Consider the following 25,604-nt stretch of genomic DNA (forward strand, 5'->3'; position numbering starts at 1 on the left):
GCTGACTGGGTACAACTATAGATTTTTTATAATGAGATTACTCCTACTTCAAAGAATTCACTAGACAACTCAGCTGAAGGATCCATGCACATGAAGACCATTGAATAAGCTTTAGAATTAATTGAGATTGTAGCCAACAATCAGTACTTGTATTCCTCCAAAAGAATAATGAAGGAAGAAGTGATGAAATTGGATACATTGGACATTATTCTAGCACAAAACAAGGTTATGGCTCATCAAATTAGCACAATCACTAAACAAATGGGACAAATGCAAGTCTCAACAGTGAAAATTCAAGGAATCACTTGTGAATTTTATGGAGGATCCCATCAAGGTGAAGGTCCACTATTTTAAGATAGTTCATCGTCTGTTGAACAAGTAAATTACATGAAAATTTTCTCAAAGCCACCATATAATGACCCCTTCTCAAAAACCTATAATCATAGATGGAGGAACTACCCTAACTTTGGGTGGAAAAATCAAAATCAAAGAAGTAGTAACTTCAACAACTTCAACACTCCTTACCAACCACAAACACCTCCTGCACAACTAACCCAAAATTCACAAAAGACCTCCCTTCTTGAAAATGCCCTGAAAAAACTCAATCAACATATATCCACATTTCTCCAACAAACCTTCAATTTCATGCAAGAGACTAGAGCCTCCATCAGAAATTTAGAAGTGCAAGTAGTTCAACTTGCCAAGTAAATTGCTGAGAAACCCACAAATTTTTTTCAGTGATACAATTTCCAATACAACAGAAGAATGTAAGGTCATTAGCTTGAGAAGTAAAAGAGTGGTTAGCAAAAAGGATGAAGACCCCACTAAAGCACACAATGAGGACGTAAAAGAGGAGAAGCAAGAAAAAGAGAGCACTGTTCATGCACCAATTAATTCTCCAACAAAGAAGAAAACAGTGATTGCTTACCAACCAAGAATTTCTTTCCCTCAAAGGCTTAAGTAACAACACCTTGATGGACAATTTTCCAATTTTTTGGAGGTGTTCAAAAAGCTTCACATCAACATTCCATTCATAGAAGCTTTGGAACAAATGCCTCTTTATGCTAAATTCATGAAGGAATTGCTATCCAAGAAGAGAACTTTGAGGAGAGATGAGACATTGGTCATGACCAAAGAATTCAATGCAATAATTCAAAGAAATTTACCAAAAAAGATGCAAGATCTAAGGAACTTTCAAATTTTATGCACCATTGAAAGTACAACTTTTGAAAAAGTCTTGTGCGATTTGGGAGCAAGTATTAATTTGATGCCCTTTGTATGTGATGAAGAAGTTACAAATTAAAAAAGGTAAAATCTACAAGAATAACACTCCAATTGACAGATAGATCAATAAAGTATGCATATGCAATAGCTGAAAATGTGTTGGTCAAAATGGGAAAGTTTATTTTTCCAGCAAATTTTGTGATCGTTGACATGGAGAAAGATGAAAATGCCTCCATAATCTTAGAAGATCATTCCTATCTATTGACAAAGCCTTGATGGATGTGGAAAAGAGTGAGTTAATATTGAGGGTGCATGATGAGCACTTAATTTTTCATGTTTTCAAAATCATACATCATTCAAGTGAGAAGGAGAATTGCATGAAGGTTAAATCAATTGATCTAAGACTTCAAGAACCCCTTGATGAAGTAACTCTGAAGGTTCCACTTCCATGCTTGAGAGAAAAACAAGAAAGAGAAAAGGCGCAGTAAATTAAAACAATATGGTGTTGTTCTTGCATTCGGAAAAGTTTTTGACCCCAAATTTAAACTCAATACTTTGAGTTATTGCTATAATGAGATTGATCCTATTGGTGCCAAAGATAAGGCGGAGTATGTGAAGAATAAATTATACAAACTCTTCGAATTTTATGATCATAATTCTTTTACAATTGTGGAAAGTGTTTCTTATCAAACTCCAAGTATGACTTTTCAAGTGACATCTTTGACAAGCTCTGTTTCTATTTAGCTTATTAAAGTTGTTGGTGTAAGTATTTTTTTTTAGAATTACTCTACTTTGTTATATATATTTATATATGTGATTCGAATCATATATTGCTTGTATTTCAAAGGATAGGAGTGAAAATAACCAACTTGATGTTTGTTTGAGTGAAACAACATTGTTTTTCAATGATAAAAACGTAGATGTTTTACAATAGTGGAAGGACAATAATCATTGTTTTCTAATATTATCACTTATGGCACGAGACTTGTTGAGCATTCCTATTACTATTGTGGCTTTAGAGTATGCATTTAGCATTGGTTCCCAGGTTTTAAACAAATATAGAAGCCGTTTATTGCCAGATAATGTTGAAGCTGTAATTTGCACTCAAAATTTGATATGTAGATTTACTGATTGTGGTGTAATAATATTTATAACATACCTATTTTAGTGATTTTGTTCATTATCATGTATAATGTATTGTCTTTCTGATACATTTGTTTATTTTTTTGTAGAGGAAGATTTAGATGAGGAAGATATTGCAAAAGACGAAGGTTATTCTTCCGAAGTTAATTCAAATGATGTTATTGATCTACACGAGGATGAAGATGATAATTGAATTTAGAACATTGCTTGTATTTGGAATATTTACCTGTTTTATTTTTAAGTTATAATTTGAGCTATGTTTGATTAATTAGAAATTTGGGCAATGCTTAATTACATATTTTGGATAATTAGACAATGTCGATTTTATTATTTTGCTTCAAAAAACTTAATTAATGATTATGATTATTAGATATTTAGAATTATAAAGACTTTAATGTTTGTGAATTTAATTAGACGGGCCGAGGTAGAAATTTGGGACTACCACACTAAGCAGGATGGGACGGGCAAGCCCATTTGCCACCATAGTCGCCACCTTGCCTTCTCTGTTTGTGTTGAAGCTGTTGTCTTAGCGCCACCGTGGCTCGCCTTCTCTACTTCTGCCTCTGCTTCTGCGTGCCATGTCTCTTTTATCTCTGGTGCTCTTCTTTTGGCCTTGTCTTTCTCCACCTCTTACTTCTCTTCCATGGTCCAAGCTGAGCTAGGTTACCGAGGTGAGTTTTTTTTCTTTTTGGTTATTGTATATGAATCTGTTTGATTTCTCTTCTAGGTGAGCCTTATTGTTATTAATCTTCTTGAATTATAAATTAATTTGTAATTGATAATTTATGTCAATTGAATTTTTGACTATTTATTGCATTAATGGGTTCTTTCTCCCATAACAGATTTGCCACGAGCTCTAACCGTGTATATATTTCAATATGCAAATTTGGGGTAACTCTGGATTAGGGTTTATTGAGAATTTTTCAGGTTCAAGGCAACTCATGGTTGAAAGAGTGAGAAAGTGCATTGAAAAAGTATGTTTATTGTCCTTAATGTTTTTGAAAATTTTCAAAATTATCCATACCGTTTAATTTGATTCAATTATGTCCTTAACGTTTGAAATAGTTTCAATTTTATTCCTACGGTTAAATTTTTAACCTTTAAAATTTAGTTAATTTTTTTTCCAATTTTAACCTTAACTCATTCATACTCTCCAATTCCAATTGGCCAATCCAAGCACCCTACTGCCATTGCTATTACCACCGTAACCACCATCACCATTACCATCACCATCACCATCACTATCACCACAATCTTCTTCATCCATCTTCTTCCCTTCAAACAACAACAATAAAATTGTGTGTTTTATTATCAGAACCCTTTAACAATAATTAAGTAAAATTCAACAAGAAAGATGAAGAAACAAATACACATACAACTCAAACTTGAAAAATAGTGAAAGAAAGAACAGAAGACCAGAAATGGAGACTGAGCGGCAGAGAGAATAAGAAGAAAGGGGGAGAATGAGATGAAAATAGCAGCGCCCGCGGAACAAAGAGTTGATGTTGCTATCGCTGCCAACGCTAGAAGACAAGAAGAGGAAGGGAATAATGAAAAAGATAAAGAGAACAAGAACAAAGGCAAATCGAAGAGAAGAAGAGGGTGAGAGCGACGATGAAGACCATTGCCTTGCTGTTGCCGGAAATAAGAGAAGGGGAGGGGGGAAGGAAGGACGCGACGTCGGTGAGGAGTGTCATTGCCATTGTCACTGTTGTTGCCTAAGCTCAATGTTAAATAAAAAGTTTGCCAAAACTGTTCCTTTTCCAAACCACCATTGATCAAACCACCATTTTCTAATCTCTCTTCTCTTTTTTTCTTTCATTCTCTCTCATTTTAAAATTTGATATTGAAATATGTTTATGAGTGACTGTTATTATGAGTATAATTGTTGGTGATGGTGGTGAATAACAAGTGTAGGGTGAGTGTTTGGAGGAGTGATGGCAAATGTGTGGTGGTGGAAGTGATAGGTATGGTTGGTTGGAGTGAGAGGTTTAGAGTATTACGATGAGTGTGAGAAGAGGATGGCTTTGTGATGGTAGTAACAGTAGGGATAAGGGTTTAGCTAGGGTTGGAGTTGTGAAGAGTGCTGATAGTGGGTGGGGGACTGTGAAGTGTAAAGGATGATGAGGATGATAGGCAACAACGATAATGGATAATGGTGAATGGGTAGCAACAGTAGTGGGTGATAGTTGGGGGTGATGGAGATGGTAACGATAAAAAGAGAAAAGCGAAGATAATGATGATGAGAATTAGGGGGTTGAATTAGAAAAAAAAATTTATTTGACTGTTAATTTAAAAAATTTAACGATAAGGAAAAAAATTAAAACTTATCGAAAACGTTAGGGATAAAATTAAATCAAATTAAATGTTACGGATATTTCTAAAAAAATTTAAAAATATTAGAGACAAAAAAATACTTTACCTGATTAAAAATACCACCTAAGTATACATTAATAAGGTTGTCATATCATCAAAATACAGTAGCCACTTCAGCATCTTTATGATAAGAGATGTGCTCCAGCGAACTCAATGACATGCTTGTCAAATTTTTAATTTCTTTCTGAGATTATTTTGTCAATAACATTTATTGGATATCATTTTGTGAGCGTAAAAAACTTTTAAGTATCGATTTGATATTTACCTCAATATTTTATCTTTGATCTTTGATTATGATTTCAATTTTACCTTTAGATATAAATGTCACTAAACTATTAACAAAAATATTAGAGTAAATACTCATTCCGGCCTTGATAATTTTTTAAAAGACTACGAGGCTCTCAATAAAAAATATCTATTTCGGCCTTTGATATTTAATTTCGTGAGATTTATTAGTCTCTCTACCAATAATCTCTCTCTAGAACATGCTTATATGATACGTTAATCACTAATATGTTTTCTATTAATTTTTATAAGTAAAAATAAATTAAAAATTACTATATTTCTTAGCTTTACACAATAAATTTAACTAATGTATTTAAAAAGTTAAACAAAAAATAAAAAAGAATTAAAAAATCTTAATAATTACTTTTAAAAGATAATAAGATTTTTTACAACATAAAAATTGTTAAATCTTAATTAATTCTTAACGGAAAAATCAATAATTTAATAAATCATGTAGATTAATTCTATTAATACAGAAAAAAATATTAAAAAAAAGAGTTATTTGATCTCACAAAAATATAAATCAAGAACTGAAAATAAAGAGAGTTGTCTTTTAATATAATTGTTACGGCAGTTTAGAATATTTTCAAAAAATATTAAACATCCCAAATTGGTAAATTAGTGATAAAACCCCTCGTAAATACCCATACGATACGAGTATACGACCCCATTCTCTATTTCCTTGCCTGCCAATACCCTCTCTCCTCCAAATCCCCAATCTTCTCCCACGGTCCCCAGTCTCTTGCTCTGTCAGACATCGGAACGGCGGCCTACTTCTTTGTCCAGCATCACTCCCATCGCTGCTGCGATGTTTTCTCTCTCCCCCATCGCTGTAGCTTTGTAATGTCTCTCCAGCGAGGCTGCAGCCGATCTCTCTCGCCGCGGGTCAGATCTCTTCACCGATCCCCTGTCTTCTAGTTTTCTCTTCCTCTCTCAATATCTTGATTTCTAATTAATTGGCTATTGAATATTGATGACTTGATTTGTTAAGAATATGGATTACTTCAATTTTTAATTTTTATTTTATTTTATTAGATTAGTTCTGGTTTTGTCTCTTTTATGAGGTGAAAATAGTGTGTGTGATTAAGCTTGATTAAAGTGTATGATTAGGCCTTGCTACTTTATGAAAGAATGAGCCAATTCTTATTGCTACAGGAAAGCAAACAAAAGCATCAAGAAAAAGGATATAGTGACACGTGTTGCTTCATGTCTGGATTTTAAGGAGATAAAAAAGATGGTTTATGTTTGCTGAACAATCTGATTATCCTTTTCATGTGTTGATGGAGTAGACCACTGCAGTATCCGCATCAGTGTTTGAGGACTTCAAGGCTTGTATCTCAGAAGAAGCTAGTTGCCAAACAATATCGGAGATCAATTTGAAGGTAATGTATTATGGTTGTAATTTCTGTTGTTTTAATTTCATTTCTTGCTGCAATATAGTAATTTATGAGTAGTTAATTACATGACAGAAATCAGAGATAAGTTGGTTACTCTCGCAGTGTTGCCAGTGTATAAAGAGTGAGTTTGGTACAAGGCAATCAGTATAACAAATTCTGAGTATTATATCTTTTGATGTCTAAGCTCTAACTAACAGCCATATGGAGACTTTTTTTTTTGTGAATCAAAGAAGCTCAACACAATAGAGTGGAGCAAAAAGGAAAAGATAACCAAAACAAACAATCAACACCCAGCAAGTAATATAAAAAAGAACTCCTCCTGCCCTCTCACGCATAGCCATCAACAATAGGAAGAGAGTTCACTCCTCCACTCGTCACAGTTAATCATGGACATGTTGGTGATGTCCTCAACATCTCTGCTCTTATTTTGAAAAATTCTCCTGTTCCTTTCTAGTCAAATGTTCCAAATGATTGCACAAAAACTTCTTAACCGCTGCTTCCGGTCCTCCTGCCTACGCGGCTCCTCCGTCCAACTTAGAAAATGGTCCTTCATAAGTCCCGGAAGAGACCCTAGACGGCCAAACACAGATATCCAAGCACTCCACACAGTCCAAGCAAAATCACAGCTAAGAAACAAGTGGTGGACCTGCTCAACATCCTTGTTACATAGAACACAGTTCGTATCATCCTAATTGAGTATCCCAACCCGACTTAGCCTCTCCTTAGTATTTACCCTGCCTGTCAAGACAACCCAAGCGAATAGCTCCACCCTTGGCGGAACAACACCTTTTCAAATGGTCCTCGTGAAGCTGTAACTGGTTATATCCTCTGATAGGACTCCTTCTTGGAACACCTGTACAAATGAGTTAGTCGAAAAAATACCAAGTCTATCATATTTCCACACCACTCTGTCCTCCCTATTAGATGCTAGCCTCACTGGTCTCAAAGCCTCATGTAACTGACTCAACAGATCCAACTCCCACCGAAACAACTCTCGCCTCCATAGAAAGTTCCAAACCCCCTCTATCTCATCCCAAAACCCACAATCCCCAATAACCGAACCACACTGGCTTGAAACAGAGAAGAGCCTAGGGAACCGATCTTTCAGAGAACCACACTGTAGCCAGACATCTTCCCAAAACCTAGTCCGACGACTGTCACCAACCTCCATGGACAGACCTGTAATCACCTTATCTCTTATATTTTGCTCCTTTATCTGTAGCTGGCATATATCCTTCCAAGGTCCTCCTTTAGTAGGTACCACTTGAGTGGACAGTAATTCATTCAGCTTTAGATTATTACAAGAACGACCACCTTCTTCCACAGTGGACACTCTTCCTTCGCGAAGCGCCACCACCATTTAAACAAGAGGGCGGTGTTCCGAACCATAGCGTCCCCAACTCCCAACCCACCTAGCTTCTTTGGGGCCTACGTCTTGAAATCTTACATAAATCTAATGCTATCGATAACAGCCAGGGTGAAGAAACTTATTGTATTACTTTTAAATTTGTGTTCGTTATGGTTATCTATGAAGATTCAAATGGTTTACATTTTCGCTTGTTGATATTGCTTCATGTTCTGAAAATTGGATTGGACCGTCCGGTTTGATCGAATTAACCGGGAACCGATCTTCTGATCGGTCCGGTTGATATTTAAAATTGTCCTGCAAAAAATCAGATGAATCGGCGGTTAACCAGTAAACAGACGGAACCGGACCGGTTTTTTGGGTTACCGTTCGGATTTATATATATAAAAAACCCCACAGAACCCACCCCCATCCGTTTCTCTCTCTGACTCTCCGAGGACCCAACCATAACCCCCTTTCTCCCCCGCTGCCTTCTCCATCGCCAAACTCATGTCCACCGCTGTCTCAACCCCGCCATCGCATCTGCTCCAGTCGCCATTCCCACTGCTCGCCGCTCGTCTCTTCCGTCGCAACGCGTCTCGCGTCGCCGCTCGTCTCCTCTGTCTCGTTCCTCTGTGGCGGCCCTTGTCTTCTCTTCGACGTCGCTAGAAGTCGTGCTCGGAGGTGTTGGCGTCGCAATCTCCGTCGTCCTCGTTAAGCCAGTCTCCGTTGTCGTCGTCGGCCCTGAAATCGTCGTCTCTGTCCTCGTGTCAAGCCTGTATCTTCGAGTCCCTTCTCTCTCTGTTTGAGGTCACATTCTTCCTCCCTCGCGGTCACTTCCCTTCCTCCCTCGCTGCCGGTAAGCACTGCTGTTTCAATTTGTGTTGTTGCTGATTTTCTGAGAGAAAGTGTAGCCATTATTTTAGGAAGATAGAAAATTGAATCTGTGAAACTGAGGAAGAAGCTTCAAAGGTTCCATACCTAGAAACACACTATAGTTTACAAGTGGTTTTTCTGAAATAATGGTTGATAGTTGATTTGAATATTCTATTGAATTTTTTTGCTGAGTTAATTTTGTCGATCGAGTTCTGTGTTGGGTTTATGGTTTATTTGAATGTTGTTGTAATTTTGTTAACTAAATTTTGTATTCTGAGATAGGGTTTGTTGCTGAGGTGATTTTTAATTTAGTTTGAATGTTGAGTTTGGATTTTTTTGTTTAATTTTTGTTTTTGGATTTTCTTGGCTTTGGATGCTAAGGTTGCGTTTGGTTTGTGTTTTCATTTTCTGTTTTTATTCTTAGTGGTTTCTGTTCTTTGGATTTTCTGAATATGAGAGTGAAAACAGTAAAAACAGTAAAATCCTGTGTTTTCACTTTTTTCCTTCACAAAATTTTGAAAACACCGAAAATAAAAACAGAAAATGAAAACGCAAACCAAACGCACCCTAAGTTTTCTGTTTTTGGATTCTGAGTTTTTGCTGTTGAATACTTAATTAAAAGTTGTTGTTAAAATTTGTTGTGATTCTGAATTCTGCTGTTGATGGTTTGAGTTACTATATAAGTTTGTATTTTTCATTATTTCTGATTATTTGATTATTAGAAAGAAAAAAAGTTTAGGGAACCAATCAACCAACTATATCATGAGCCAACTCAAGTCAATCTCTTGTATTTTTAGTTTTAAAATTTGAAAAATTAGGAATAGTGGGGAATTACTTTTTCTTTTTTATAACAACCTCCTATTTTAAAACTAGTTGGCTCTAGTTGGCTATACCCCTAATTGGTTCCCTAGCGGAACCGTTTATTGTTGAAATTTTTTTTATTCTGAACTTTTGTTGTTGACGTGATGAGTATTGTTGGTTACTTGATTAGTGATTACTTTATTAGAACTTAAAGTTCTTTAGAAATTTTTTATTTTGTGATTTCTTAATGATAAAATATGAACAAGTTATTATGAAAAATTACAAAATTTTGAATTTTATTAGTTTAGAAGTCATTGAATTTGAATATTCGAAATTTGTATATTAATTTTTAATAATTTTATTTTATATTTAGTTAAACCGATTGAATCCTGGTTGAATTTCGGTTGAATCTCTGAACTGTTGAACCAGTCACTCCACCGGTTCGGTTCTCGCAACCTCTCTCAGTCTGCTACATATTTTTTATTTTATAGCTTTCAAATTGTGTTTACCTCTCTCAGTCTGCTACATATTTTCTGGTTCGCAAAACAATCAAACCAACCATACCTTCTCTCCTTCTATCACCCTTCTCTAATTTGATTTGCGATTTGTTCTTTTTTCTTCTTTATTCTTTAGAAAATCTTGTTTGTTTTCTTCTTTCTTTCTCTCTTTTTTTGGGGGTTAATTTTGGAATATTTGTTCGCAGAAGCAAAAGATGATAAGAGCGGTGCTCGTGATGAACACGCAGGGGAGACCTCGTATCACCAAATTCTATGAATTTTGGGTCCGTGTTTTCAAATGCCATGCACATTTCTAATCCAGTTATTCTCTTTTGGGAAAATAATAATAATAATAGTAATAATACAATTTACCCCAAACTTTGACTTTATGCAGTTTAGCTTATAAACTTTCAAAGTTTCAAAATGCACAATTCGGCATCATGAAATTATGGTGCAGAAAGCTGCTTCTGCTGATTTTTCTTTCACAAAAATTTAGCAGATGACCAGTTGATATCTTCAATGAGTCAAATTGCACATGAACCAAACTTAAAGCGATAAATTGCAATTTCTTTTTCTTCCTCCTTGTTTTTTCAGTTACCATGTGTTTTTCATGATGAAATTTCCATGCCAATGATCAAACTATGTTTTCTTTTGTTGTGGTAGATCAGCCTGTGGAGAAACAGCATGAAGCAATTCGCAATGTCTTTTCAGGTTTCTTTCTTTGATGATCCCTTGATTACTTAGTCTAAGTTGCTTCCTTTTGTAACTTTCTTTTTGCAGTCTTGTGCAGTAGAGCAGAACATGTAAGCAATTTCGTGGATGCTGAATCCATTTTTGGCCCGGTATTTTCTCTCTCAATCTTATAATTTTATATAATTTTTCTGTTTTAAAATTCATTATAATTGTAATTTAATTCAGAACTAAAATTTTATGATTATGGAGGTGTTTTGACACTTTTTTGGTATGATAGACAATGGTTTATGTAAACGGGATTTTGTGGTATTGATATTGTAGCATCTTGTATAAACAGGCAAAGCTTCTGAGTTTTCTTGAACTTGATTTCAACCTAAAGTTAGAAGGACTGCTGTAATCATAACAGTGAATGTGTGCTTTTTGAGACGTTAAGACCACTCTTCCATCTATCTGAGCAAAAGAATAGTTTTCTAGATTTCATATTTATCATTATGATATACTAGTTTCTTAAGGGGATGCCCTTACTTTCGGGATGAGGATTATTAAGCTGATACTTAACAGCAAACTTTGTTGTACTCAAATTATTGAATGCATATACCCTAATAGGCAATCTTAGGATCTTTAGTATTACTAGTAATTTATATGTTTTAGCCAAGGCAAATAATTCCTAACTTGTCTTATGCTTCAGGATTCTCGCCTTGTCTACAAGCATTTTGCAACTTTGTACTTTGTGTTGATATTTGATAGCTCTGAAAATGAGCTTGCAATGCTCGACTTGATACAAGGTAGATTTCTGAATCACTGCCTATTGATTAAATATTGTCCGTGTTACCTAGCTCCCATTGCATTAAATGTTAAAATCCAAGAGAATAATAATATTTTCAGAGATGAGTTCTTCCACAGGTTGTTCCGAAAACTTTACATTGTAATTGCCACTTGTTGGTTTGATTTGATTTGATGTCTATTGGTTAATATCTGAAGGAATGTGTCAGAGAAACTATAAATATTTTGTTGAAAACTGAATGTAAACATGATGTGATTTTTCATATTGTTATTGAATGGGTAAATTTGAACATGAAATGAGAGGCTCTCTAGTTGAATGTATAGAAGAAATATCAGGTCCTGCCCAATATCTATGAAATTTAGGAAGTTATGTATGATATTTCTCAATGCTTCCAATACTGATTTTACCACTACTTAGTACTTACAGATTAAGTCATCACATAATATATATAGCCAAGTATTTGTCATACAGGTTAGCAAGTGCCACTTAAATTTGAAACATAAGGTATGTGTTGTAATTTTTACCATCCTTAAGGCAACTAGGGCCTCCTGCTAATCTAAATAACTGGAGGAAATATATCATACATGCTCTAAATATAATTGCAAATTGCTTAGGTTGTTCTTGATTGTTGTCATTCATGTTATTAACACACATGAATAAAGAAACTAGAAGCTGCTTTACATCCGTAATAGGTTAAGGTCAAGAATTGATTTAATGATAGAACTAGTCTATTTAATCATTTGTAACTCAGTATAAAAGAAGCTGAAATAACAAGAGTTGGATGCCTACAAAGAAATTTTCTGTTCCTAACTAGTCCATGTCCTTCAAGGGCTATAAACCTACACAGTTATATAAAAGATAACTAAAACAATCAATAAAAATTACTAGTATTGTTAAATTACATAAATATATACAAACTGATATTATGGTGAAACTAGTTCAGAAAAGTAAAGGAATATTAGAAATAATGGAAAGAATGTGTATTCCCTCTCAAAACATTATAGCGGTGAAAGGTGTTACAGAGACCTCTGTCTCTCAACGGTTTCTGCCCAATTTCTAAATCCCCTCTTTATGTTTCCTTTGATTCACGGTACCAATTGTCTATTAGTATTGCTGAGCAATATACATTCTGCCTTTTGAGAGATGTCTGTAGTGTTCTGCTTAACAATTGGTGAATATTAGCTGACAGTTTATTAATGATCAAAGCCGACTAAACAGGGTGATTGGGAATCCTCATTTATGTGATATAGAATCTCATAAATTTGATTCCTGTTAACATTATTTGGCATTCTGATATCTAGTAAGGGCCTTGACCCATTTAGTCGACCTAACTTGTGCAATATCTTATTTTTGTGCCATGTATTCAGATTATTGTTTAATTTGTTCATCAAATTGTTTATCCTTGCTTTTTTATTATAATGGTGCCCTTTGTTTGTTCGGGTTTTTATAGTTAGTGTCTATTATTTTGATTATTTAGAAATGCTTAAAATTTGCATTCAACAAACAAATCAATCAATAGCTCAAATATATTGTCAATTTAAAAAGGGAAGGTATATAGATGTTAGTTGAAGTTTGTGGATAGGTTTTAAAGGATTCCGTTCTCTTTTCTATTTATTTTTGAACTATGTTTATCTATTATGTTGCACGACTATGATATAACTCTGCTCCTGCTGAGTGCTGACTGGTGGTCAACACTGTCGATTACTTGATTGCTAACCTGATGTGGCGATTTGCTTACATGAGTCCTTTCTGCTTCCAGTCTTTGTTGAAACATTGGACAAATGCTTCAGAAATGTATGCGAGCTTGACATTGTGTTCAACTATAGTAAGGTTGTATGCTTTGTGCCCTCCATCATGAACCATATATTCTTTACCACAAACACACACATAGCAACAATTTTGTTTTACTATCAGAGAGAAATGAATTACAAACTGTGATATTCAATGGATAATTTTGGAGTTTGCCATAGCTGAGCTTTATCGCTATTCTCAAATGCAGATCAATACGCACAAATTTGATTAAAGCTGTCCAATTCTAAAAATTTGGCAACTCCTTTAGTTTATGTGTTCACTAATCTTGAGTTACTTTTTTGTATGCCGTTCCACATTTAGTTTCGGGAAATTCTATTTAAAAAACAAAAAAAAGTTCCAAAAATGAATTTATTTTTTTCCTTAGCTAACAAGCCTTTGCATCTTAAGTTTCCACATATTTACATTTGGAAATGAATTCTTCAGATACATGCCATACTAGACGAGATTATTTTTGGAGGTCAGGTATTGGAGACAAGTTCAACAGAGGTTATGAAGGCTGTCGAGGAAATAACAAAGTGCGATCTCTTTCCACAGCTTTTAACAATTCTTTTTAATGTTTATATTTTCGCATTGTAATTAAATTAGGGCATGCTACATCGTTCTGTTTGTGCACTAATTTGTCTGGGTGCGACTTTTGCATAATGCAGGCTAGAAGCAGCATCCAATGCAATCAATCTTGTTTCAAAGTCTGTTTCTAATTGGAGGTCGCGGTAGCTTTGGTAAGGTTAAGCTTCTTGAATTACATGCTTTAACAAATACAAGGGATTTGTAAAGTGAAATATGTTTGATCAGACAAGTCAGTAGGACGTGGTCTTTTTCTCCCCTCAAATTTGATTGAGTGATGGGAAGATCCGGCACATGTTTTGCAGTGCCCTACATTTGTTTTGTCCGAGAGATTATTTGTTATTTGATGTCTAATGTTAAAATGTTACTTAATATGATTGTCTTGCTTTCCTCTGTATCCTTTTCTCTCCTGTATTTTCTGTTTTTGGTATTTGAACTTTAAAAATGTGCAAGTTGAGAATGTTGAACTTTTCCAAATGTCCAGATTGATTACCTTGGTAATTTTTCCATCAATTATTAACAAAAGTAACACATTTATCAAAGTTGCATATTTCAAAAACGTGTGAAGGGGGAAGCTGTACATGAAGCCAAAGTTCAATTGAAGATTGGACTTATTCTGGATAAAATGAACATGTAAAAATGTTTAGGGGATTCATTGAGGCATTTAAGAAAGTTAAGAGAGCCAAATTGACCTTTTAAACATTTAAGGTGTGAGAATGCGGATGACATACAAGAGTGTAAATGCAATTAATCGGTTAATATACCTTTCCTTCTGTAGCGTGCCATAATCTTAACTTAAGCGGTCAAACTTACTGTTACTGCATGTGTAAGACAAGGTAATAATAGGGTTTAGAGATTGTAATCCACATTGATAGTGTAACAAGTTGTATATTATTATTACAGTTTTGTTACATATTCAAGTGTTTTTATTCAAGTGTTTTTGTGAATCAAATCTAACTAAATTGATCAAAATTTAACTAAAATCACTCAAACATTATGTGTATGAATCACACACTTCTTTGTCTTCATGTTCTTTCTATTTTTTTCATATTTGTTCCTTATTTCCATTCTTTTGTTGTTAGTGTTGTATTTTTTTTGTTTCTTTCCCTCTTTCTCAAGGTTGCGAGAACCGGACCGGTTAATAAACCGGTGAAGTCACTGGTTCAATGGTTCACTGGTTCGATCGGAGTTTAACCGGTTTAATTAAATATTAAATAAAATTATTAAAAAACTTAAAATAATCTTAAGTACATAAATTCAATGATCTCTAACTTAATAAAATTTAATATTTCACATAATAAATTATCCATTACTTAATATTAGAGGTTCACAAACAACTTCAAACATCAAAGTTTATAAGTAAACAAAAAATAAAAGTACATAATGACAAACCCATAATGTTCTACATTCAAAAGATACAATTACTAGTAAGTTTTCAACTAATCAAAGGTGCAACTCATAAAAAATTATAATTATCATTAAGTGTTCCAACATCTCCATCATAAACAGGTAATCCAAAGCCACCATCATCAGAAGTACCACCAAAAGAAGCTGTATTTGAAGAATCAGCAACATTAGGGAAATTCACATCAAGTTCCACATCTCCTCCATCTAATAAAATAAAATAGAAAACCAAGAAAAAATTAAAGTTGCAACTTTACATCAGATATTGAGAGAAAATGAAACAAGTTTTGCTATTTCAATCACCTGTAGGATATGAAGGCATAGCATTATCCGTATAAATTAAATTTTCAACGCCTTCGATGTCTCCATTAGTAAATTCGGGATCACCTTCATCCGGCATTACCCAAAAATCTACTGTGTCAATGCTTTGAATGTCAATTGGATCATAATTCTTCTTCTTGCGATGCATTCTAGATTGAAGACGTAGATTATAAGTGACATAAACAATGTCACTTAGCCTTTGATGCTCTAATCGGTTCCTCCTCTTTGAATGGATTTGTTCAAAGAGGCTCCAGTTCCTCTCGTAGCCGGATGATGAAGATGTTTGATGAAGAAGACGAATTGCCATTTTTTGCAAGTTAGGAGCACTCCCACCATGTAGCCTCCACCATTCACCTACCAGAATATGTAATTCAACCATCAATTCTCATTCAATATTTAAAAAACATTCAAAGTAAATTAAACATAGAAATATAAATACTTACCAGGTTCAAGTCTCTTAATTGCTTTCAATACACTTTCTCTTCCAAAACTTCCTTTTCGATCTCGATACAACTGTATCTCTTGCATTGCGGCAACCGAGTCATCGCAAAGAGTTTCAATATCAAATAAATCAAGCAAAGACCTCAAGATATTTGCCTTCTCAACAAACCCCTCATTATAGAAGTAATCTGGATTCAAAAAGTATGCTGCTGCATGGAGGTCACGCTTCAAATGCTTATCCCACCGCATTTTCAAGATACTTGTATAAGGTGTGTATGCAGATTTCCTATTTCTAAACATTGTCTTGATATTAATTTTGGCTCTTTGCATGCCCGCATACACAATACCCAGAGAAGGTTTCTCATCAGCATCAACAAGTCTCAATAACTTAATTAGAGGACCAACAAGCATAACAGTAGTAAAACAATCCTTCCAAAACTTACTATCCAAGATAATTGAACTAACCATCTTCCTATTGACACTCTTGGATAATTTATGAGAAGTGAAATATTTGTCAATCACCAATGCTTGCAAGTCTTGTTTATGATCATATATACTTTTCAAAGTAATGAAAACAGTAGCAAAATGTGTTACTCCTGGTCGAACAATTTCTTTCCAATCTTTTCTTTTTCTAAGCCATGACAAGAAAATCATATGATTGTAAACAAAGACAGTCACTTTTGAAGCACGAGAGGCAAGGTCAGCTATGTGAGGAAGACTTGCTATGTCTTTCAAGATAAGATTGATGCAATGAGCAGCACAAGGAGACCAAAAAATATTTGAATACTTTTCATGAATGAGTTTTCCAGCAGATACATAATTCGCAGCATTATCAGTAACCACATGCACAATGTTACTAGACCCAACCCACTCAATAACCTCAGCAAACAATTTAAACAAGGTATCGGTAGTTTTTATCATATTAGAAGCATCAACAGACTTAACAAATGACATACCAGCAGGACAATAAATTAGAAAATTAATTAACGTACGCTGCCTTTGATCAGTCCAGCCATCTGCCATCAGTGTACAACCAGTCCTTTTCCACAAGCTTCTATAACCTTCAACAAGCAACTGACACTCCTTCTTAAGATCGGCCAGCAAATGAACTCTCATTTCATTATACGACGGTCCCTTGAAACCAGGTCCAATTGCAGCAACGCCGTCCAAGGCAGGTTGAAAGTAAGGCGATTGAATTGCATTGAATGGAATCCGTGCATCAATGATCCATCTTGCAAGCCCCAACTTAACCTTGTGCTTAACTTCTTTACTGGCCAAGACACTTTTCAAAGCTGGTTGAGAGCCTGGCGTAGTCCTTTCCTTAAAATAACTTCCAATTGGAGTAGCAGCAATCGCTCTTCTCTTTCCTTTGTCTCCCATTGTTGTAGGAGCCGGAGGTTGTACAGGATTAGGCGCTTCACCCTCTTCTTCCGCTTGTGTTTCACTTTCCACATCATAACAATCAGCTGTATATTTTCTTTTTTCTGCCTTATTTTTTTTGTTTTCCTCCAAAAGCCTTTTGAATTGAAGCTCAACATCTTCAGTTACTTTGTTACAAACTTTAATTTGTCCAGGGATCTTTGCAAGATGATATTTCATTCTATATATCCCCCCTCCATTGTAAGTATTCAAGCAGAAAATACATGTATATTGCGCCTTGTTATTTTTGTCATACGTCACTGTAAAATACTGCCAAGCTGGATCGGATTTACCTTTGGATGAACCAGTTTGAGAATCTTGTGGCTGTGGGTTACTTTGTGATTGTTCCATCTATAACAATCAGAAAACCAAAGACCAGAAAACTTCAGACAACCATGAAAATAATCAAAATATTCATCATGAAGCAACAAAGTCAATAACAGCAATGATGAAAATAAATAAACAGAAGCAGCAAAACAGAAGTAGGTAACACAAGCAAAACAGAAGCAGCAAAACATATTCCAGGACAATAACTGCAATGATGAAAATAATAAAACAGCAAACAGAAGCAGGTAACACAAGCAACAATGCAAAACAGAAACAGGTAACAGAAACAGCAATGCAAAATAGAAGCACATAACAGAAGCAGCAATGCAAAATAGAAGCAGCTACCAGAAGCAGCAAAAAATATTCCTCATGATTCATGAAGCAGTGAGCTAACAGAAGCAGCAATACAAAAAATATTCCTCATGATTCATGAAGCAGCGAGCTAACAGAAGCAGCAATGCAAAACATATTCAAAATAAAAAACACCAATCATGAAAATCAAGGGGGCTCAGAAAATCAAAATCCAAAATCAAGCATAGAACAGGCGAGCACAGAACAAGATCAGAACCTCAGAAACACAAAATCAAGAAGCATAGGTGAAAGAACAAAGTCTTACCAAATTCAGAAGGAGGCGGGCTTGGCCGGTGGTCGTCGGCTGCTGTCGATGGTTGTGGGTGGTCGCTGTTGCTGTCGATGGTTGTGGGTGGCGACGAGGAGGCGGGCTCAGACGGTGGTGGTCGCTGTTGCTCTCGATGGTTGTGGGTGGCGACGAGGAGGTGAGCTCGGCCGGTGGTAGTCGCGGGCTCGGCCAGTGGTACTCGCGGGCTCAGCCAGTGGTAGTCGCGGACTCGGCTATGTTGGCCTTGGTGGCCTTGATGGACGCTGGCGCTCTGTGGGTGGCTTGGGTGGCTATGGACGCTGGCGCGCTGTGGGTGGCTATGGACGCTGTGGGGAAAGGCCCTTTCCGAAAGGGAACTGGGGAAGAAAGGGGAAGATGGAAGAAAGGGGGGAGTATCAGATTAGGGTTAGGGAATAGGGATACATTTCGCGAACGTTATTCTTTTTTTTTTAAAAAAAAATTGCCAAAACGACGTCGTTTGGCATATGAATTTGCAAACCATTGAACCGCAAAAAAATCGGACGGTTCTTCCGGTTCGCCGGTTAACCGCCGGTTCGACCGGGTTTTTGGCCGGTTTTTTGCCAAGCGGTTATTAGCGTTACCCGGACCGGTTAGGTGACCGGTTCCCGGTTTTTCCGGTTGAACCAGCCGGTCCGGTCCGGTTTTCAGAACCATGCTCTTTCTAAATGTTACTTTTTATTCTTGGTAAAAGGGTGAAACAAAAAGAATAATGAAAATGTGAAAATGTAAAACAACAAGAAGAAATCATAACATAAACTTTTTGAATTTTGACAGAAGAATATTTTAACAGTAATAAAGGTTCTTGTTAATAAAGTGAAAGAAGTGTTAAAATGTTATTTTAATTGAATCAGCATTCTTAACCTTATATTATATGTATGCTTATGTGTTGAACAAGTGATTTCTGCTAGTAAGATAACTAGTGTTTTGAGAAGTAACAAATTTAATCTTTTACTCGACTTTAACATAATCCCTTTGATTAACTGTATGGTGAATGGAATTATCATTGCATGACAAATATGATATAACATCAAGTTTGATGTGTAATTTTGAAGGAAAAGAAATTTTGATGAATATTTTATGTAAAAAGTTTCTATTATTTTACGACGGATAAAAACAAAATTTTACAAGGGAATTTTTGCACCAGACTCAAATCAAACTCATCAAAGAATCAATCATGCATGCAACTAGGATCATATGACAAGGAGCAGTCCAACAAGTAAGGTTTAGTTGAAGGACTTTAGTTTTTACTTGTCAAGGATAAATCAAGTTTAACTCTCAAGTTAAAATCATGTTTAAATCAAAGTAAAATGATTTTTAACCATTGATTTCGAAAATTTAATGGTTGAAGATGAATATGGGTCGTGCTATGCTGATTCTAATATGTTTATAATGGATTATGAGTAGGACCCAATCAAATAATACAAAAGGTGCCATAACTCAAAATTCATATTTGTTGAAAATATGCCTAGAGGATCGATCCTTATGCTGAAATTCATTGTGATTAAATTTCATAAGTTTTCTAAGTGTTTTTCATAAACATTTGAGAGATAGCTAGAGATTACTCATAGTGCTTCATTTGTAACTATATATTCTTTTGAGAAAGCTCATTCTTTCTGAAGTTAACTATCACATATTGTGAAAAAAGAGTTTTGTAGCTTTTTTTGATTGTTGAGAGACTTAGAGGTTGTTTTCTTTGAGTAGTGAGGCTTGCTAAACACTATAGTCGGTGATGATACCTAAAATCATTAAACACTCAAAGAAAAACACTTGAAGTTGGTATTACTTCAAATTCTTAGAGAAAGGTCTCTAAGTGGAGTGGCTTAATCGAAGTGGTGATCATATATCGTGAGGTATTCATTAAGTGTTCTATCTTGTAGCGGTTTATCAAGCGTCTTATAAGCTTGGTAATATAATAAAAATCTCCACATCTTGATGGGATGACTGACATAGGTGAAGAGGTTATACCTAACTAGAATATATTGTGCTTGTGCATCTTCCTAATTGTTAAACTCTTTATATTTCTTGCTATTTACATTTCTAAAGTGGTGTAGAAAGTTGGCTCCTTATACTTGCTTGGAAACTTGTTCAAATACTTGGAAAAGTTCTAGTACGAAATTACTCGCATTTAAACTTTCATTTATTTTATCCCAGCAGTATGGAAAGTATTAAGTACATGGTTTAAATGCTTGAAGTTCGCTTATACACCCACAGAAAATATAAGTACGTCGCCTTTGTTCGCAAGTTTATATTTTCGCAATTTAAGTTTTTATCTATATTTTGCAAAATTTTTAATTTGTCATTAGCACTCAATTTACTCTTCCTCTTGAGTATATTTATCTTGTACTTATCGAATAAGAAGTGGCATCATAGCTTAACCCATTTGAGAGTGTAGATCATGGTTGGGACAAGCACAAACTTTGACTATTTTAAAGGATATTCATCATGTTTCAAGACTTAAGAATATGGGATATGATTGAATGTAGAAACTATGTACCCACAAAAATCACTACCACAAAAGTAGATAGAATCGACAAGATCATTGAAGAAGCAAAGCCTAGAAAAAAATTGGCTGAAGAAGATTATAAGAAAGTATATTTCAATCACAAAGCTGTAAACTATCTTTATTATGAAATAACACAAAATGACTACATAAAGATATCCATGTGTACAAAATTTGGAATAAGTTTAATATAACATTCGAAGGGTCATGCCAAATAATCAAAGATTGATAGACTTGTTCATGAGTATGAGCTTTTCCAAATAAAAGATAATGAAAATATTGAAAATTGTTTGGAAGATTTTCAAGTATAATATGTTTGGGATGATGCAGTCCAGAAATTTTTTGTGATAGTTGATACATGAGCATCTTTAGTTGTTTTTAGTTATTATTTCTTTGAAAAAAGTTAGCGCTCTCTTATTTTTATTAAGATTTGCATGTTTTTAATCAATATTTTTTAGAGTTTCTTTCTTTAAACAAAGTTAGTGATTTTCTTATTTTAAGTGAGATTTTTGTGCTTTAATCAATATTTTGTGGAATTACCTTGTGCTTTGATATATTTAGAAAATTGTTGAAAGATTTTAGGTAAGAGCAAATGAGGAGATAGACAATCAAAGAAGCTTTTGGGAGAAGTAAGGAAGGTGGCAAGTAAGAGGAAGTAACCTCCCAGGAAAGCAAGAGTTGGAAACAAGCCAGGGAAGTTCAATGAGAATTTGCAACCCTATTCTCTTCATACTCCAGTAAGAATAACTTGAATTATAAAAGTCCAAATGAAGCGGTTCTAGCAACATTAGAAAGCTAACATCCATATCTTTCCAATGACATATAATAGTCTATAGTGGACATTCAGTTTAGACTGCGAACTACCGTCATCTTCCAACGCATAAAAATAGAGACACAACTTGGCGTGCCACAGGTCTAAACATTGGCGTGCCATACGCCTGCGACCTTGTTTCTTTGCCAAAGCTCCAATCCGAAGCACCATTGGCATACCATATGCCTAGCATGGCGTGCCACACGCCAGCGCCACTTCCAGGCACAAAATTTAGCATTTTACACGGCATAAGTGGCGTTCCAAATGCCAACTCCAAAGCACCTCCATGGGCCATCAATTTTGGACGTTTCACACATCTGAAGTGGCATGCAACATGCCAAGAGGATGGTGTGTCACACGCCCATGGAAGCACTCCCAGAATTGATGATGAAGGTGGCGTGCAACACATAAGCAAGAGGGCATGCCATACGCCCATGGAACAAGCTCCCCAAGACCAAAAGAAAAGCTGACGTGCCACGCTGGACCAACTCTCTAGAGGATCAAATTCAAGACATTTCAAGGCACAAAGTGGGCGTGCAACACGCCAAGGAGAGAGCGTACCACACGCCCAAAAGATGTCTCCAAATGAAGCTTAAAGTTGGCGTGCAACACGCCAAGAAGGTGGCGTGCCACACGCCCAGGGTGGACATCTAGGATTGCACAATTTCATAGCGTGCCACATGCCAAACAACAAGGGCGTGTCATTTCTACATGCCTTTGAAGTCTCATCCACTATTAAAAGTTGGCGTGTAACACACCAAGGTTGGGCGTGTGCCCACGCCCAAAATGATTATTCCTAAGACATGAAGGAAGATTGGTGTGAAACACGTCTAGAGGTGGGCATGCCACATGCCCAAAGTGGAGACTCCTAGGGATTTGAAAAGATTGGGCGTGCAACACGCCAGTAAGTGGGCGTGCCACACGCCAGTAAGTGGGCGTGCCACACGCCCATGGCTCATGAACCACAAACTTCAAGTTATCACTCAAGCCCACATTTGAATTGTTGAAGGATTGGATCATTAAGCTTTGGACATGAATCACATTGAGAATAGAAGATTAATTGTGGAAGATTTGATTTGATTTCATTAGATTTTAATTTGAATTTGAATTTTAGGTTTTGTTTTAGGTTGAGGATAAAAGGCTCTTGAAAACTTGGACAGAGAAAACTTGGGATCTTCTGACCGTTTTTCATACTTTGTTTTTTATTTTGAAGTTTAGCATCCTTGGTTAAAGTTAGGAGCTCTATTGATTCTAATGGACTAATGTTATAGCTTTTCTACTTTTGATTAATGCATTTATGTTTTCTCAAGAAAGAGTTTTCATTCTTCATCACAAGGGTTTGAATCTATTGAGAAATAGTTCTAATCTTAACTGAATTCTAAATATCATCTTGAAAAACTTGGTTTTTAGAATTAAGCTTGAAAACTCCTTCTCACAATTCTTTAAGTTTTGAAACTAGACTTGATAAGTGACATCTAATCAACTAGGATAAATTCTTATGAATTGTGTGGCTTCTAAAATCAGTGAACGCACTTCACCTCTTTTCATAATCAATTAATCAAGGAATTGGTGGCTTATTAAGTTAAAAGAAATTGAATTATCAAGGGATTGAGATTTGATTACTAATGATTTGCCATAGATACATGTTGCATGATTAAAGTAGAGAGTGAAAAGCATTATTCCGGAAGTTCAACATCTCTGAAACTTTAACTCTTTCGATCATATTACTTTCTCAACAATTACTACTTGATGGTATTTAATTCACTATTTTATGTTAAAGATTTATAAAATCCTTAATTTTGATTGTCTACTAGATTAATCAATTGGTTACTGTTGCTTTGTCCGTTAATCTTCGTGGGAATGATAACCTACTCTCGTAGTATTACTTGATATGATTCGATGCACGTGTCGATAGCTTGTGATTTTATAAAATCCTCATCATCAGCCACCTTCCCAAAATGTTCTTAAGGTCAACTGTGATGCTAGTGTCCTTTCGGACTCTTGTTGCGGACTTTGGATGCATTATCCGTGATTATTATAGCACCTAGGTACTAGGTAGTTCGAGATATCTGCCATTTGATTTAGTTTTTAGGAATGAGCTATTGGCAATTTGGAATGGTCTTATAATTGTGTAGGAAGTTGATTGTGATTTCCTTATTTGTGAAATTGATTTTATAAAGATGTATTTTTTGCTAAACAGTTTTAACACTTATGTTGCAGAAGATAATATGAATATTATCGAGAAGATTATGGAGTTGTTAAGTAAAAATTAGGTGTTATTCACTTGAGTTAGAAGAAAAGTTAATATTGCTGCTGATTGTCTAACTAAGATAGGGAATAAAAGTGTTTATTTTCAATCGATGTAGATTCAGCTAAGTGATGATCTCAAACAGATTTTGTAAAAAATTCTGCTGTATAATTTTTTGGTGTTGTATTCCTGCTTATTTTAGTTTCTATTACAAATACAAAAAATCAGATAAAAATATCCAATCAATAAATTTATATTGATTCAATTAAAAATTACATTAAATTCTCAAATTACCCTAACGACTGTCATCTTCAACCTTAAAATCTTAACTATTCTGGACAGTATCCAAAAAATCAAAATCCATCCCTCAACATAAAGATCCAAATCGATCACTAATGATGCAAAAAAAGAACAAAAAAGATTTTGATCTAAATCGGTCTTGTTTTGACTCTGGTGCATGAATAAAAGAGTTTTTAATTTCTTTTTCATCTTAATTTGTATTATTGTGTTTGTTTTCTTTAATTCAATTCAATTTTATTATTTCTTCTATTCTAAAACTATACTACTAATTGGAACTCACGAGGGGTGGCAAAGCGGGCCGGTCCGTCCCACCCCGCCAAGGCCCGCCCCATAAACGGGGTGGACCGGCCCATTCCGCCAATTAAAATGGGTTTAAAATGCTAGCTCGCTCCGCTTTATGGCGGATTGGCGGGTTGACGGGCTAGTCCACTTGACTCTTTTTTATTTTTTTTGGAAAATAAAATTCATTAAAATTAACCAAAAAATAATAATTAAAAAATCAAATACAAATAAAAAATAGTCAAATTATAATATAATCTTTTACTATTTTTTTTTAATTTTTAAATTCAATAAAATTGTTCAAAATAATATTTGTCAATAGAATCATCTTTATTTTAAAAAATAAGTCACATAATTTGAGCATATATACGAAATTGTAAAATAAAATAAATAAAGTTAATAACTAAAAGAAGAATAAAAATAAAAAATGAAAAAAAAGTGTTTAAAAATTTTATAATTATTAATTTTATAATAGTAACCACTATTTTATTTAATAAAAAAAAGAAAAATATAAAGCTTCGGCCCGGCGGACCGTACTCTTTTATTTAAAAAAAATCTTTGGTGGGGCGGGCCTGGCCAAAACCCGTAAATTTGGCAGTGCGGGTTTGGTGGATTTCTTTAATTTGGCGAGTTCTAAATCCTACTCCGACCCGTCTTTTTTAGCGGGTTTAGTGGGTCGACCCATTTTGTCACCCCTAGCCACCAATGTATTTGTGTATAAATATATGTGTGATTTAATATATTTTCAATGTGTATTTGTATTCCAACATATATTTTATAGGGTTAAGTACAATTTTGGTCCCTAAAGTTTTGGCTGAAAATTTTTTTCGTACCCGCCTTTTTTTGCCTACAAAATGGTCCCAAAGGTTTAACTTAGTTTTAAAATCATTATTTTTACCAAATTTTTAATTTTTATTTCGAAATACCCTTAACTAAAAAAACAGAAAAAAACACGGGTTAAGGGAGAAGGGTATCAGCTGGAGGGGGGTGGGGTTTTAGTTCAGGAAAGAAGATGGGGAAGGGAAGGAGAAGGGCTACGGCCGCTGCTCCTCGCTGCCGCCGCTTCTGCTCCTCTTCGTTCAGTCCTCACCGCTGGATCTCACCTCGAGGGTGGACG

General features: G+C 35.1%; 2 protein-coding genes across 6 annotated transcripts; one reads left to right on the forward strand and one right to left on the reverse strand.

Annotated features, from left to right (window-relative positions):
* The first annotated feature begins 5,669 nt into the window (after positions 1-5,669).
* Positions 5,670-14,649, forward strand: LOC107469570 (AP-3 complex subunit sigma). 5 transcript variants are annotated; one of them, XM_052255409.1, is made up of 10 exons: positions 5,670-5,913; positions 6,318-6,410; positions 10,151-10,228; positions 10,613-10,655; positions 10,725-10,786; positions 11,326-11,422; positions 13,181-13,251; positions 13,657-13,748; positions 13,881-13,952; positions 14,282-14,649. In XM_052255409.1, exons 1-9 carry the CDS (start codon positions 5,872-5,874, stop codon positions 13,945-13,947), a joined length of 645 nt encoding a protein of 214 aa, XP_052111369.1. In that variant the 5' UTR covers positions 5,670-5,871; the 3' UTR covers positions 13,948-13,952; positions 14,282-14,649. The 5 variants fall into 5 exon arrangements, with proteins under 5 accessions (XP_052111369.1, XP_052111370.1, XP_015944431.1 ...); XM_016088945.3 differs by lacking the exon at positions 14,282-14,649 and having other exon boundaries at positions 5,672-5,913; positions 6,184-6,410; positions 13,881-14,169; XM_016088943.3 differs by lacking the exon at positions 14,282-14,649 and having other exon boundaries at positions 5,672-5,913; positions 13,881-14,169.
* Positions 14,650-15,253: 604 nt separating this feature from the next.
* Positions 15,254-19,003, reverse strand: LOC110276805 (uncharacterized). Its single transcript, XM_021133928.2, has 5 exons — positions 18,828-19,003; positions 17,861-17,915; positions 15,966-17,733; positions 15,505-15,876; positions 15,254-15,408 (listed from the first exon to the last, which is right to left on the reverse strand). Exons 1-5 carry the CDS (start codon positions 19,001-19,003, stop codon positions 15,254-15,256), a joined length of 2,526 nt encoding a protein of 841 aa, XP_020989587.2.
* Between the last annotated feature and the right edge of the window lie 6,601 nt (positions 19,004-25,604).

This window comes from Arachis duranensis, chromosome 10 (genome assembly GCF_000817695.3).
Source record: "Arachis duranensis cultivar V14167 chromosome 10, aradu.V14167.gnm2.J7QH, whole genome shotgun sequence".
Lineage (NCBI taxonomy): Eukaryota > Viridiplantae > Streptophyta > Magnoliopsida > Fabales > Fabaceae > Arachis > Arachis duranensis.